The 14,023-nt window shown below is 53.5% G+C and overlaps 1 protein-coding gene across 5 annotated transcripts; it reads right to left on the bottom strand.

The window, feature by feature from the left end:
- Nucleotides 1–417: 417 nt before the first annotated feature.
- On the bottom strand, nucleotides 418–13,061 carry DNAL4 (dynein axonemal light chain 4). Of its 5 annotated transcripts, none has more exons than XM_055566045.1 (5): nucleotides 12,956–13,061; nucleotides 5,267–5,474; nucleotides 3,628–3,711; nucleotides 2,215–2,313; nucleotides 418–1,005 (listed from the first exon to the last, which is right to left on the bottom strand). In XM_055566045.1, the coding sequence occupies exons 2-5, from the start codon at nucleotides 5,333–5,335 to the stop codon at nucleotides 877–879; spliced, it is 381 nt and encodes a 126-aa protein (XP_055422020.1). In that variant the 5' UTR covers nucleotides 5,336–5,474; nucleotides 12,956–13,061; the 3' UTR covers nucleotides 418–876. The 5 variants fall into 5 exon arrangements, with proteins under 5 accessions (XP_055422020.1, XP_055422021.1, XP_055422022.1 ...); XM_055566046.1 differs by lacking the exon at nucleotides 418–1,005 and adding an exon at nucleotides 1,235–1,869; XM_055566047.1 differs by lacking the exon at nucleotides 418–1,005 and adding an exon at nucleotides 1,235–1,822.
- Nucleotides 13,062–14,023: the final 962 nt, after the last annotated feature.

The raw sequence follows: 14,023 nt of genomic DNA, 5'->3' as shown, positions 1-14,023 counted from the left end.
CAGTTAGGTCTAGATGACCACAGTTAGGTCTAGGCAACCAGCCTTGGGGCAGTGACCCTGACCTCCTCCTTTTTCTCAGGACCCGACGCCAGCAGCAACTCAGCGAACACTTGTGAAATTCACCAGCAGTCTGCCGCGCTCCCCCCCGCTCAGCTGCCTGGGTCTCTGAGTAGAGCTGAGGAGGGATGGGGCGCCGCACAGCAGAGCTGTCGACAGATCCCATGACAAATGGACTCAAAGCCTTAGGAGGCTGTGACCAGGCCAGGGCCCAGGGCTGCCAGGCCTGGATGTCCTGGTGAGCCACCTCAGGAACGGGAGGTAGGCTGGGGAGCAGGACAGGCTGGCCCAGGTCTGCCCAGACCCGGCATTTCTAGGGGTAAGACTCAGATTGGGGGGAAGGGGGCTTCTCGGGTCTGCAGGGCGGCCCCTCACGCCATGCATCTACTCCCAGCATCACTTGGCCCGGAGCACCTCCTCCCTGGGGAAAATCCCTCTCTCCTTTGAGAGCTGGCTTTCAGGGCCCACCCTGCCAGGGGCTCCCCGACACTCCCTAGGCTGGACGTGGAGGCCTTCCATCCACCCCCACCATGCCCTCTGCTCTCTTTTTTAAAAAATTAATTTATTTTTAGTTGCTTCAGCTTTTCCTTGCTGTGCTCGGGCATTCTCTAGTTGCAATGATTGGGGGCTGCTCTCCACTTGTGGAGGTGGCTTCTCTCCTTGCAGACCAGGCTCAGTAGCTGCAGTGCCCAGGCTCAGTTGCTCCACGGGATGTGGGATCTTCCTAGGCCAGGGATTGAGCCCGTGTCCCCTGCACTGGCACATGGATTCTTAACCGCTGGACCAGCAGGGAAGACCCTTCTTTTATTTCATCACTTTTCATGTCCAGTTGGAACAACTGGGTTCCTGTGCTCCTCCTCCATAGACGGCAAACTCACTGAGGGCAGGGTCTGTGGCTTCTCCGTCTCGGTGTCCCCATTCCCAGGGGGAATGCTTGAAGAAACATCTCTGAACAGAACAACATGATGTGAGACTGAAAGCGTCTTTACGGTGGCTCAATCTGGCAACCAGGGTGCCCGAGTCAGTGTCCCCAGGGCCTGCACCGTGACGGAACAGGGAGGCGCAGGGCCTGGGCGCTGAGACACCAGCAGCCTCACCAGGTTCCTGGGACTCCCGCGCAGCCTGACAATACTGAGCCTGGCTCCAGTTCCCCCCACAAGAGACTACAAGATCAAGGTCCGTTTTTGGTTACTTTAATTGTAAAAACCAAGACATTTATATATAAATAAGACCGCTGTGTAAAATAGGATTCACCCTTCTACTAAAACCCTTCTCCCCACACTCAAAAAGAATATAGAAAACCCAGCAGAGATAAGAAGTACAAATCGGCATGCGGTCCCTGATGAGAAGTAAGTGGCAGGCCAGGTTTCCCTGCTGAAACAGGCCTCGCGGCGAGGGCGCTCCTGGCCCAGGCGTCTCACCGGAGGTCAGTGACACTTCCAGAAACCGCGCAGGCGCGGTTCCCGCACCCTCAGCCCCTGGTTACCAACTGCACACGTGGAGGCGAGGTGGGGGGAGGGCCGGGGACGGGGCGGGGGGCAGGCTGCTTGGTCCTCATGCCAAAGCCAGGGGGTTGTGGAGCTGTCGGCCGGACGAGACGCGGTGGCATGTTCAGCCCGGGGCCAGGCGGGAAAAGGGGCTTCTGGGGGTGGGGTCACCGCTTCTCCAGAAGACGAGGAGAGGGCCCCTAGTGACCCCCTAAGAGGAGAGGCTCCCTCGAGGCCATCTGCACACAGGCCCCGTCAAGACGAGAACGGGCGGACGCCTGCCCACAGTGCTGGGTGTGGGAAGGCGTGGGGGCTTGGCAGGTCCCTGTGAGAAAAAAATGCCACCCCCCGCCCCTCCTTTGACCCTGTCACACACACCCCACCCCCCCAGCCCTCCCCTGCTGCCCCCCCACACCCGGGGACTCAGCGTGAGATGGCTGCGGATGCACACGCGGGGCGCGGCTCAGGACACGGTATACAGGGCAACGAAGAAAAGACCCCAGCTTTCCTCTGGGAAGTCAGGACCTGCCCGTGGCTGCTCCCCGCTCCCAGGGGAACAGCTTTTGGGGGAGAGGCCTGCGGGGGTGGGGCGGGGGACGATGTGTCAGGAGCACTTCCAGACACACACAGCCAGGGTCCCCCCGAAGTACAGGTAGAGGAGGTTCTTCACCTCGTGTGTGATCTCAAAGCCGAAGCCTTCGCCGATCACCACATGCCAGGAGGAGCCGAACTTCTTGTCCATGGTCTCTTTGATCATCTTGGCAGCGCTCTGCAACGAGAGCAGGCTCGTCGGGGGCGGGCGGGTGGGGGGCAGCTTGGGGGTGAGAGTGGGCGTGAGTCAGCGCCCTCGCGGGGAAAGCAGACGTCTTGGCCAGAGAGAGGCCTTGTAGCCTCGTGATTGCTGTTCGGCTCTCGGAACCTTCAGACAGGGTTTCCGGCCCCTCCTACCAGGGGCGGCTACGGAGAAGCGGACTTTCTACCTCAGCCGTGGGAAGACACCGGTGAGGCGGCAGGGCGGGGCATCGGGCCTGGGGCGGGGCATCGGGCCTGAGACGGGCCCGGCTGGAGCTCGGAGGCTGCTCTCAGCCCTCAATGAGCCAGCAGCCCTGAGCGCATGCTGAGGATGGAGCGATCGTCGCGGATGGAGCAATCGCCGTGGATGGAGCCATGGCCATCGTCACAGCGAGGGCTCAGGGCTATCTTCAAGGAGCACAGAGGCCTTCCCTGGCGCGTCTGGTGGGCTCTGGGAGAGAAGCCGGCCTTGCTTCTCTCAGCTGCGGCAGCGGCACCTGCCGTCCTTCCCGAGCTCGCTCTTTCAAGAGGTCTCGGGAGGGGCAGAGGCCCGGCCTTCGCGGGGTGAAGCCCCAGGCTCCGGCACTTGCTGTCCCGCCGCCATGCCAGGCGCCTCACCCATACCATTTCAGGACGTCTGTCCTTAGGAGCACCCAGCGAGGAGGCAGCATCCTCGCCCCCTGGCACAGACCGGGAAACTGGGGCCCGGCGATGAGAACTGGCCTGTCCAAGGCTAAAGACATAGGAAGGGGCTGGAGACTGAGATCTGAGCTTGGGCCTGCCTGGCCTGAAGCCGGGTGCAGTGGGCAGGGTCTGCCTCCCCCACAGGCTGCCACCATGCTGGCTTCCTTCTTGTTCACCAGCAGACTGATGAATGACTTTTCCTGTGTCCATGCCTACCTGGTGTCGCCAGCACCTAGGACAGTGCCTGGCACAGGGATGGTGTTTAACATCTTTGCTGGATGGATGAATGGATACATGAATGAATGCCTGGGCGGGCCTCTGTTCTCCACTGGGATGGAGCCAAGGGGTAAGGTAACCTATTTTGCAGCCCACCTGAGATGGTGCATGTGGACAGGGGCGTCAGAGAAAGTGCCCCGGCTCTTCTCCCTCTAGCACTGGGTCAGTGCCTGAGACAGCGCCAGCCTCTGCTTTCACCGGCCTTCCCCACGCTCTGAAAGCTTCCCAGGAAGGGTCTAGCCTGGCCCCAGCGGCACTCTGTGTAGCTGGCTGCGGGGACTGGGGCCACAGGGGTCACCCAAGACACGAGGGGCTGCACTGATGGCGATACCTCATTGTTGTTGGAGAATTTCTCACAGGCCGTGACACACAGCTCCATGGTCTCCACTCGCATCTCCTCTGGCATGTCCGAGTGCTGAAGACAGGGCGGGGGACAAACAGAGACAGCCTTAGCCTGTGACCCATCTTCTGGGCTGGCCTCTCGTTCCAAGCTTAAGGCACGGGCAGAGCCCAGAGAGATGACCCATCTGCTGACGGAACCGAGCGAGGCCTAGTGGGCTCTTACGCCCGGGGCCCCTGTGCAACCAGCGACACACAGGGGAAGGCGGCTGGCCCAGGCAGGAGCACGCTGGCCACGGAGACGCTTTACCAGCAGCCTCAGGGCACAGCTGACTCGCTCAGGTCCTGAAGAGATGGTGCGGCCGCTCTGAGGGCCCCCTGCTTTTCTGCCCGGCCCTCTCTGGGTGCCCTCTTCCCCTGGGCTCCGTCTCCACCCTCGCCTCTTCTCCAGCTCCTGCTCTGCAGGGATCCCGCCCTGCTCTGTGGATGCAGACATCTTCTATGTAGGCAGGGTTCCCACATGTTCATCCTTACTTTGACTTCTTTTTGGGGCTCTGGATTCCTATGTCCAGCTGCCTACTTGCCAGCCTCAGAGGTCTGAAAGATAATGCTTGATGTTCCCCCACAAACCTAGTCCTCTGTCTTCCCCCTCTTGGTAACCGACACTTTTCTCTCCCACACTCAGGACAAAACCAGGCCTGGCAGTCCCCTGTGGCCTGCTTTCCCTCATACCCAGCATCCAGTGCGCTGCTGAATTCCATTGCTCTCCCTTCAGCTTCTGTCTAGAGCCCTACCGTGTCTTGCCATCTCTGCTCATGACCTGGACCCGGCCACCCTCTCTCTCCCTGGGTCTCTGCAGTAGCATCCTGTTTGGTCTCCCCGCTTCCACTCGGGTTCCCTAAAATCCACTCTCCATCCAATAGCTGGAGGGCTCTTTCAGAAACATTAAACAGATCACCAGACTCCTACTCCTCTGCTGAAGGCTCTTGACTGTTTCCCTTTGAAGTCAGGATGGGATCCCCATTTCTCACTGTGGCCCCCAGGCCTGGGAGGCTGGCCTGGCTGTCACGCTGACACTCACGTCCTGTGCCCCCTCACTTGGCACTCATTCCAGCCACACTGGCCTTCTTCCTGCGCCTTCCAGATGCTGAGCTTGCTCAGGCTTTCCATGCCTGCTGCTTCCCCTGCCTAGAGAATGTTCTCCAGACTCTCACAAGGCGTGCTCCCTAACTTTATTTAGGTCTCTGATCAGAGAACTCTTTCCAGAAGCCAATCTTTACTCTCCAGCTCCTTCCTTCTGCTTTATTTTTCTTCAGGGCACTTGTGACCTGAAATTATGTCCTTTAAACCTTTTTTCCACGTGGGCCAGGCTTCTGTCTTGTTCATTCCCGTATCCACAGTGCCCAGAACAGCGCCCGGTATATAGTAGGTGGCCTAAGTAATTATTGAATGAATGAATGGATGAATGAATGAATGAATCACTGTGGGCGCCCCCTCGGTCTCTAGACTGGCCAGCAGAGCCTGTCATAACCTCCTCCCAATGCTATCCTGTGGGGATAAGCTCCCCCTCACCTCTCTCTCTAAGGCGCTTGGGCCCTGCTGGCCACGTGCCTCCCTCCCCCGGGCCTTACCCTGACCAGAGGGAAGGTCTGCAGTCGTTTATAATCAGCCTCATCTTTCTTCCCTTCTGTTTCTCCCATGATATTTCCACTGTGACCAGGAGGAGAGAGGGATGCTTTCAGGAGGTGCTGGGACTGGTAATTAAGACACACCCAGGAGATTCAGGAAGCAGGCCCTGCCAGCTTGGTGGAAGCAGAAAATGTCTTTCCCCAGGGGGTGCTGTAGAAAACAGGAAAAACCAGGAGAAACGAGTTGGCTTAAAAACTATACATCACAGATTAGAAATGTCTCAGTAACAATCTGACACCTCCCCGTCTCAACTCCTCCACATCCCTTTCCAAATGGCCAGCAAGTCTGGAGACGGGAGGATGAGTCAACACGAGATGCTGGGACCCAGTTAAGAACACGCTGGTACGATGCTGCAAGCCCACACTGTCATTATCAAGACAAATACTGACTGCCGGCCAGGCTGAGGGTGGAGCCTTCAGCTTGCAATTAACGAACTTGGCTTCTCTGCTAGGCTACTATGTACATTGTCCTTGCTTCCTGGCAGACGTGGTCAGGAAGTGAAATGTCAGGTCGTGTTCAACAGTTCTGGGCTTATGGGCAAGCAAGTGCCTCCTTCTGCAGGTCCTGGCTCTAGAGGAGAAATGTGACCAGTGACACTCTGCGCCCTCCTTGGCATGCCAGGCAGCCTGCCTCTTCTCGTCCACTCCCTTCGGCCACCCTGTCCTATCCGGCTGGCCCAGGAGTTGGGAGGCTCAGGCCTTAGTTACTGGTCCTTCCGCTCACTAGTTATGTGGTTTTGGGCCTCAGATTTCTCATCAGTAACATGAAGGTGGTCACATCTACCTCGTGGGGCTGTTACGAGAATCAAATGAGATGGTGTAGGCCAGGCACGTAGTAGGCACTCAGCAAACACCCAGCAAACTGTTTTTCTCTCCCTCTGGCTCCCCGGAGATTCACACAAGGATATGATGGAAAAGTTATACACATGCGTAGATTTCTTTTTTCTTTCCAAATCTTATGGAAAAACAGATGGGGCTTTTCCTTAAAAGATGGGCCTGGATCCTAAATGACTGGAAGCAGTGCTTGAAACTCAGTGTTTCTCTCTATCCTACAAGTCAATTTATCCTATAACTCAAAGAACTTTTAATCTCAGAAGTACAACTAATATAAATGAAAACAAACCACCACATCATTAAGCCGCTTTTAACTATCCTTACTGGACAAATGGGTGTCCCTGATGGCTCAGTAGTAGAGAATCTCCCGGCAATGCAGAAGCCGCAGGTTTGATCCCTGACTTGAGATGATCCCCTGGAGGAGGAAATGGCAACCCACTCCAGTGTTCTTACCTGGAGAGTCCCACAGACAAGAGGAGCCTGGCGGGCTATAGTCCATGGGGTTGAAAAGAGTTGGACAGGACTGAGTTGGTATGCAAATACAGCCAAATAATGTTATCATATTCCAGCATCGCTCACATTTCCAAATAAATTTAATTTTCATTGCACAGCCCCTGAACCCTGAAGATGCCCAGCGTAGTAACCGGTAGGTAATGACGGGTGACATTGGTTGGGTTTCCTGTGGGCCAGACGCTGTTCCAAGTACTCCACGTGCATTTACTTGGCCCTGCGTCACCAACCACCCCATGAGTTAGGTCCTGCATGTAAGGGAGGCATCACCACCCTGAGGTCACTCAGCTACTGAGCGGCAGAGCTGCAGCTGACCTGGGATGGTCTCCGACACAGGTGACCCTAACACCGTCCTCACATTACAGGGCCCGCACACAGCAAGCACACGAGGTGGGCGTCCACACACCTCGCCCCGAGGCATGACCACTAGCACGGCTCCCATGATCCCAGCAGTGAGAGGAATGTTAAAGCGTCCCTTTCAGTGTCTCCCTGTACAGGGCTAACTTGATCCTTGTTTGGTCAAGCCTTGAGCTTTCTGGGCACATTTTTTCTGGGCGGTGCTTTCAAGTTTATCCCCCTCTCTGGTGCTGCAGAAATCCTCAGCGCTACTCCATGTGGTTGGCTCCCTCAAGCGAAGCTGGAAGCCTGGCATCACCCTCTGCCCGGCAGGGGGGGTCCTCCCCCCCATTGCCCCGGTATGCTCTGGTTTTCCAGCAGACAGACGGCTCCTCTTATCTCACCATCCTTGGCATTTGTACCCCCAGATATTAGCTGTGTCTGTTTGTCTCTATATATAAGCTGGCAAATGACCAAGTACGATCTCACTGTACTTTCTGCTTAAGTTTCTTTATTTCACAAAAGGCAGTGAATCAACTTGTCCTTTCTCGTTCCGATTAAGGCCCTATCCCCCCGTCCTCCTTGCAGTATTTGGTAAAGGCCACTTTGTTGCCTCCTCCCCCACATCATCAAGGGGTGACAGAAGGTGGGGGCTACACTGATGTAAAAGGATTACTTCCTTTGTAAGCTTTGCTGTCTCCTGAGACTTTCAAGTGGGAACAACTTATGACGCTGAAGCAGCTGCTTTAGGTCCCTTCCACCCAAATATTTCAATCCGATTCAATTCGGCCTCTGGGCTAACAAGAGCCAGCGTGGAGGGGAGCTCAGAGGCAACCATGCACACGTCTGCCCTCGGGGACCTCAGGGTCCGTGAACACTGCTCGGACTCTGCTTCAGCATGTGGAATCTTGGATGAAACCACACTTCAGAGGTGTTATCAAAGCCCATTCTTCAGGAACAAAGTGGGAAAGCCACTGGGACAGTTTTTTTTTAGGGGGGTGGGGTGGGTGGGATATCACCTGATAGAGAAGATACAAGACTATGAGGTGGGGCATTGAGGCTAGAGTACCAGCTCTAAAACCGAAAGCAGTTCTGCCCTCTTCCCTGCTTTGCAGCCTGAGGCAAGTAATTTAACCTCCTGAGCCTTGGTGTCCTCCTCTGCGAAATGGGATGATCCCACCTTGTCCTTCTCAGGGAGCTGTCGTGAGCACCAAGTATATATGCACGAGAGCATTTGGAAACCGTAGGGCCCTCTGCACCCAGCACCTCGCTGCTCTAACCACCACCACATTATCAGCTGGGACTTCGTCCACATCTTTCGGCCACATTTATTAAAGATCATGACTGCAAGTGGCTTTTCCTAACCTCTACACACACTTCTGGGGATCCACAAGGGATGAGACTCAGAATGAAAAGGAACAGTTATAGACAAGGTGTCCCCAAATGTGCAAAGGTAGAATTTTTTATGACACTGTATCATTATAGCAGAGCTATAGTCATTCAGCTCCGATTTTAAAACCCTGCTGAAAGAATGTTACCCAAAATAGCACAACTCAAGTTTTAATAACCTTATCAATCTTCCATGCAAACGAGTGTGTGCCTGACAGGTCCAGGCCAGAAAGCAGTTGCGTCAGGTCTAAAAGAGAGCCCTTTAATAATTTAAGTGTGCTCCCGGCCAGGGCACGCGAATCTGCTGGGTAGCAGAGCGCGACTCTCCCCAGGGCCCGTCTGGGCACACAGAGCCAGCGTCAGCCTTGCTCCTGCTCTGCCCTTTATTCTCCTTCTCACCCAAGGGCCCTTCTGGAGCCTTACACAGCCTCGCCCATGTCTGACACGAGGCTTCTCCTCGGCAATGAGCTGGGCTCCTCATCTCATCATCTTGTCAAAGCCCGTGTCCTTTGTTCTTTTGTGGACTGACCTCAGTCACTATTTATTCTTTTGCTTCTGAAATGTTTGGGAAGAATCCTTAAGTGGGTTAGGGGATGTGGGAAGGAGGAAGGAAAAATGAATGAATTCTGGGAAACAAAGCCAAAAGGGTCTGCCAGCAGGCCCCTCACCACCCCCTCCAGCCACTCAGCACCTGGAATAAGCTTGGTTCGCAGACCACAGCTTGCCGCCTTGACCTCTTTCCAGCATCAGAGAGATGGGAGGACATGTGTGGAGCATAGCTTTATGGTTGTGAGTACAGGCTCCACAAGAAGGTCTGGCTTCACACCTCGGACTGTCTCAGATAAGTGTTTAACCTCTCCAGGCCTCAGTTTTCTCATCTGGAAACTGGGTCTAAAAACAGACTCTACTTCACAGTCAATGTCAGCTTTTGTTACTGGCGCGGGAGGAAGTGTCCTTTGAATCCCAGCCAACTAAACAGCGAAACGCTCAGGCAAACAAACCAACACTCATTGAGCTCCCGCTCTGTGCCGTTAGTACTGAGGCAGGAAGGAGTCACAAGGGAATTCTGCAAACACAGTAGGGCCGGGGGAGCTCTGGTGCAGTGAGTGATACATTGCTTTCAAACCTGCTGTCTCATTTCATCCCAGAACAACCTGTGGGGGCAGCACCCACTAGCAGTTCTCAGACAAGGCACCTCAGAGAGGTCTGGGGGCTGACCTGGAGGGACACAGCCAGGATCTGAATCCTTATCTACTCTTCTCTACCTTCCGTGCTTTCTCTCCTGTCCCGAGCAAGTAGGAGGCAAGACAGTAACACAAACAGTGTCCATCCTTGGCAGCCAGCAGTCCAGACTCCTGCCCACATGGGCCTGCTGGTTCCGGCCGTAGTGAGGCCACACACACCCTCGGCACCTCGGACATCCTCCTGCCCTCCCCTGACAAGTCAGCCCTCCGCCTTCTGGCAGACAAAAGGTGAGGCTCGTAAGGTGAAGAGAAAGGAACGGAGGACTTGAAGGCATTCACCTAAGATATCAGGGAGGTCCGGAAACAACACGGACCGTCTAGGTTTCACATCAGTTTGAAATACATCATCTACTATAAAAGAAAGTTTCAAGAGTAAGAAAGTGATGATTGCAGGATAAAGAACAGTCCTCGAGAAGACAATTACCTTTCATGTACACAAAGGGTTTTGGTTTGTTTTTTCACATCCCCCTTATATTTTTTCATTTCACTGATGTCTGGTGAAAACTTCTGATGTGCCTTAAACCAGGGGGAGGGAGGGAAAGAAAGATGGAGAGATGGAGAGAGAGAGATCAAGACATTTTCTTTATGTATGAGATGATGTAATAAACCATACTGACTCATATGGTTCTCCCTCATGGACATGGCCAAGTTTGGATGCGATCCACACACTTCAGTCAAGACACAAAGCATCACCTATCAGAGCCATCAGAAGGGGACAGCTGCTTACTACAGACGTGGGTTACTAAGTCTCTTACCCGCCTCCTCCCCACCCCCCCTTTCACACCTACTCCCCCCTTTCCCACTCAAGAGAACAGATTTGAACGTAAGTGACTAAGCATGATGTTATCACAAAAATAAACTGGAGTTAGCACTGACTTACTTTTTAAAAAAATCATTCATAATCACTAATTACTGGTGACGTCTCATAGCCAGTCACGACTCAGCAGTGCATCGTGAGTCCAGACAATTTCCCGGGGATGAAGGACTTGCTCTGCTCTCCTGTAGATACCCCCAGAGCAGTGTCCAGTGTCTGGCACGTGGCAGAAGCCCAACAAATATCTAAACTCTAATTAAACTGTATTTCATTTGCCCCCTGGGAAGGGGGGCCCTATCAAATCCCTTCAATAACATCTACTGAGCACTGACCTTGAGCAAGGCAACAGGATGGGTGTTTTATGTCGAGGATCTCATTTACTCCCCCTAAGAACTCCGTCAGACAAGCACTATTATCCCTACTTCCCTGATGGTCATTCAGGCTGAGCAAAGCAAAGCAAAGTGACTTCCCACCCAGCTGATAAATGGATGAGCCAGGATGGACTCAGCCATATATGACTTTAGGACTAAACTTTCTCAACTGCTCTGCTATAAGCAAGAGAGAGTCTCCGCTTTCAAGGAGCATACAATCTAATATGAGGGAACAACACACACACCCAAGGAACTAACTATGGTTCATGGCAGAGAACAGGAAGTGCCACCAGACAGACACGGAACTAGAGGGAAGAGGAGAATTCTGGAGGACAGGGGAGAGGACAGTGAGCATGTGGTGGCAGGGGCAGCATTTGAGTCAGACCTTAATAGGTGAGTGGGAATCCTGACTGGTGGGCAAGGTGAGGAAGACATTCCAGGCAGAGTGATGAGCAAACACAGTGATGTGGAAGCAGAAAGCTCAAAGGGTTTTATGGGAAAGTCCAACAGTCCAATTTGGCCAGAGGAAAGAACCTGGCAAATGAGAAGAGAGGAGGCATGCTGGGAAGGAGGCTGGGATGGGGTTGTGGATGTGGAGAAGAGCCCTGAGACCCAGGCTTAAGAAATACGCATATTCTTAGTGGAGAAGGAGAAGTCCTTTGGAGGTCTCCTGGGGGCTGGTGACATGGCTGTGTTCTGACAATTACTCTGGTGGACTGGGTTAACAGGAGGAGAGACTGGGGGTAGGAACACCAGTTAGGAAGCTATAGCGATGGCCTGGGTGACAGGCATTAAAAACTTGAACCAGGATGATGGCTTCAGACATGGAGAGACTATGAGATCCTTGCAGAGGCAGAAACAAAGATGTGACACTGCCTAAGTGGGATGAGCACAGCAGAGGGGCAGATGATGCCCCAGGAAGATGGTGATCTAACTGAAAGAGACAGGAGAATTCAGGTTGAACAGATGGACAGACAGAGAATGCGGGACACTTTGATGTTTGAATTACTGAGTTTAATTTGTTGGTGAGATATGCAAATGGAGGTATCTCCTCAGGAGCAGGGGATCACAGAATCATGGATATTACCAAGGGGAGGAGGGGAGCCATCAAGTCCAATCACTATATCAATAAAGCAATCTCTATTTCAACCCCCACCCCCAAAGTCTCACTAACGATGGAAGCCCAGGAGAAATATCTGAGCTGGAGATGTGAATTGGAGGGTGAAACGGAGAAACAGGGTGATTCTCAGAGGGAGGGAAATGCGCGGAAATATGAGACAAAGGAAGGAAGTTCATATTATTCTCAGAATCCCCCGAGGAGATATGCTATAGTATCCTAATTCTGTATATACTCAGGCTGGACTCCAGGGAGATTAGAGAACTTGCTAGGGTCCTGAAGCTGGGAATCCAAATTAGGTTTGCTAAGTCCTTTTCTCCAGGAGACGGTGAAGGACAGGGAAGCCTGGTGTGCTGCAGTCCATGGGGTCGCAAAGAGTTGGAGGACACGACTGAGCGACTGAACAACAACAAAGTCCTTTTCACTACACTCCAAACTTCCCATGAGGATCACGTCCTCGGGGAAGTCTACAGTTGGGTCAAAGAATCACATCCTGGAACGTCAGAGTCAAAGAGACTTTAGGGATCATTCAACCTAACTTCTCATTTACAAATAGGGAAACTGAGGCCCAAAGAGGGAAATGACCAGCCTCGACTCCCAGACAGTCGTCAACTGTCCAACTCAAGCGGTCTGTGAGGAGGCGATGGCGACCACCCGCCCAGCCGCGGGAGAAGGGGGTTACTCTGCGAATGATGGGGGATCAAGGTGCAGGGGGAGTCGGCTTAGAGAGGACGGGGGAACGTGAAGCTGGAGGGGATCTCAGGAGGGCCTGCAGAGTAGCGACAGCTAAACTGTCTCGACAGAGCTCGCAGGTCCCCGAAGTAGTGGTGGCGGCGCGGGGGGGTGGGGGCGTGAGGAGGATGGGGGTTGGGAGGATCTGGAACTGGGGACCAACAGGCAGGAGGTTGAGGTGGGGCCTCCGCGGTGGGCGAGGCCCCGCCCGCCCCGCAATGCCTCCCGGCCCCGCTTCGGGCCGGCCCTCCCCGCCCCGTTGCCCGCCGCACCCCGTGGCCTCACCTGCTCCCGAGGGGGCCGGAGCTAAGGCCTCAGCGAGCGCACCCCCGCCAGGGTTGTCAAGGAGCGAAACAAGAGTGTCTTAGCAACAGCGAGGAAGTCCTGCCCCCTCACCGGACGTTACGGGACTTTTACTTATTATTGGTGAATCAAGATGTCAATCAACACTGAAGGGCCCTACAACGTAAAATGTACGGAAAGAGGCGTGGCTTACAGATTGAGGAGGCGGGGCTTCACTTATAGTTGTCTTAAATGGGCCTGAGGAGTCGGGCGTAAACAGAAGTTCTCCTTTTAGAGAAATTTGGAAGAGCGGTATTATCTGGAGAGTGTCTTTTAGTCATTTGAAACAGCAAATGCAACTTGTTGGTGTCCTGACACTAATAGGCCACACTTACGACAGAAAGCGAAGAACTGAAGAGCCTCTTGATGAGGGTGAAAGAGGAGAGTGAAAAAGTTGGCTTAAAACTCCACATTCAGAAAACTAAGATCATGGCATCTGGTCCCATCACTTCATGGCAAATAGATGGGGAAACAATAGAAACAGTGACAGACTTTATTTTCTTGGGCTCCAAAATCACTGTAGATGGTGACTGCAACCATGAAATTAAAAGACACTTGCTCCTTATAAGAAAACCTATGACCAACCTAGACAGCATATCAAAAAGCAGAGACATTACTTTGCCAGCAAAGGTCCATCTAGTCAACACTATGTTTTTTCCAGTAGTCATGTGTGAATGTGAGAGTTGGACTATAAAGAAAGCTGAGCGCAGAAGAATTGATGCTTTTGAACTGTGGTGTTGGAGAAGACTCTTGAGAGTCCCTTGGCTGCAAGCAGATCCACCCAGTTCATCCTAAAGGAAATCAGTCCTGGATATTCATGGGAAGGACTGATGCTGAAGCTGAAACTCCAATCCTTTGGCCAGCTGATACAAAGAACTGACTCATTTGAAAAGACCCTGATGCTGGGAAAGATTGAAGGCAGGAGGAGAAGGGTATGACAGAGGATGAGATGGTTGGATGGCATCACTGACTCGGTGGACATGAGTTTGAGTAAGCTCCAGGAGTTGGTGA

The sequence above is a fragment of the Bubalus kerabau genome, chromosome 1 (assembly GCF_029407905.1).
Source record: "Bubalus kerabau isolate K-KA32 ecotype Philippines breed swamp buffalo chromosome 1, PCC_UOA_SB_1v2, whole genome shotgun sequence".
Lineage (NCBI taxonomy): Eukaryota > Metazoa > Chordata > Mammalia > Artiodactyla > Bovidae > Bubalus > Bubalus kerabau.
This window is presented reverse-complemented; position numbering and strand designations above follow the sequence as displayed.

Coding starts and splice junctions, on each gene's coding strand:
- DNAL4 (XM_055566044.1), bottom strand. CDS start 5,335: ATGGGAGAAACAGAAGGGAAGAAAGATGAGGCTGATTATAAACGACTG. Junction 2,314..3,627: donor AATTCTCCAACAACAATGAG/GTATCGCCATCA, acceptor CTCTCGTTGCAG/AGCGCTGCCAAGATGATCAA. Junction 2,121..2,214: donor GCTTTGAGATCACACACGAG/GTGAAGAACCTC, acceptor CCACCCCCGCAG/GCCTCTCCCCCAAAAGCTGT.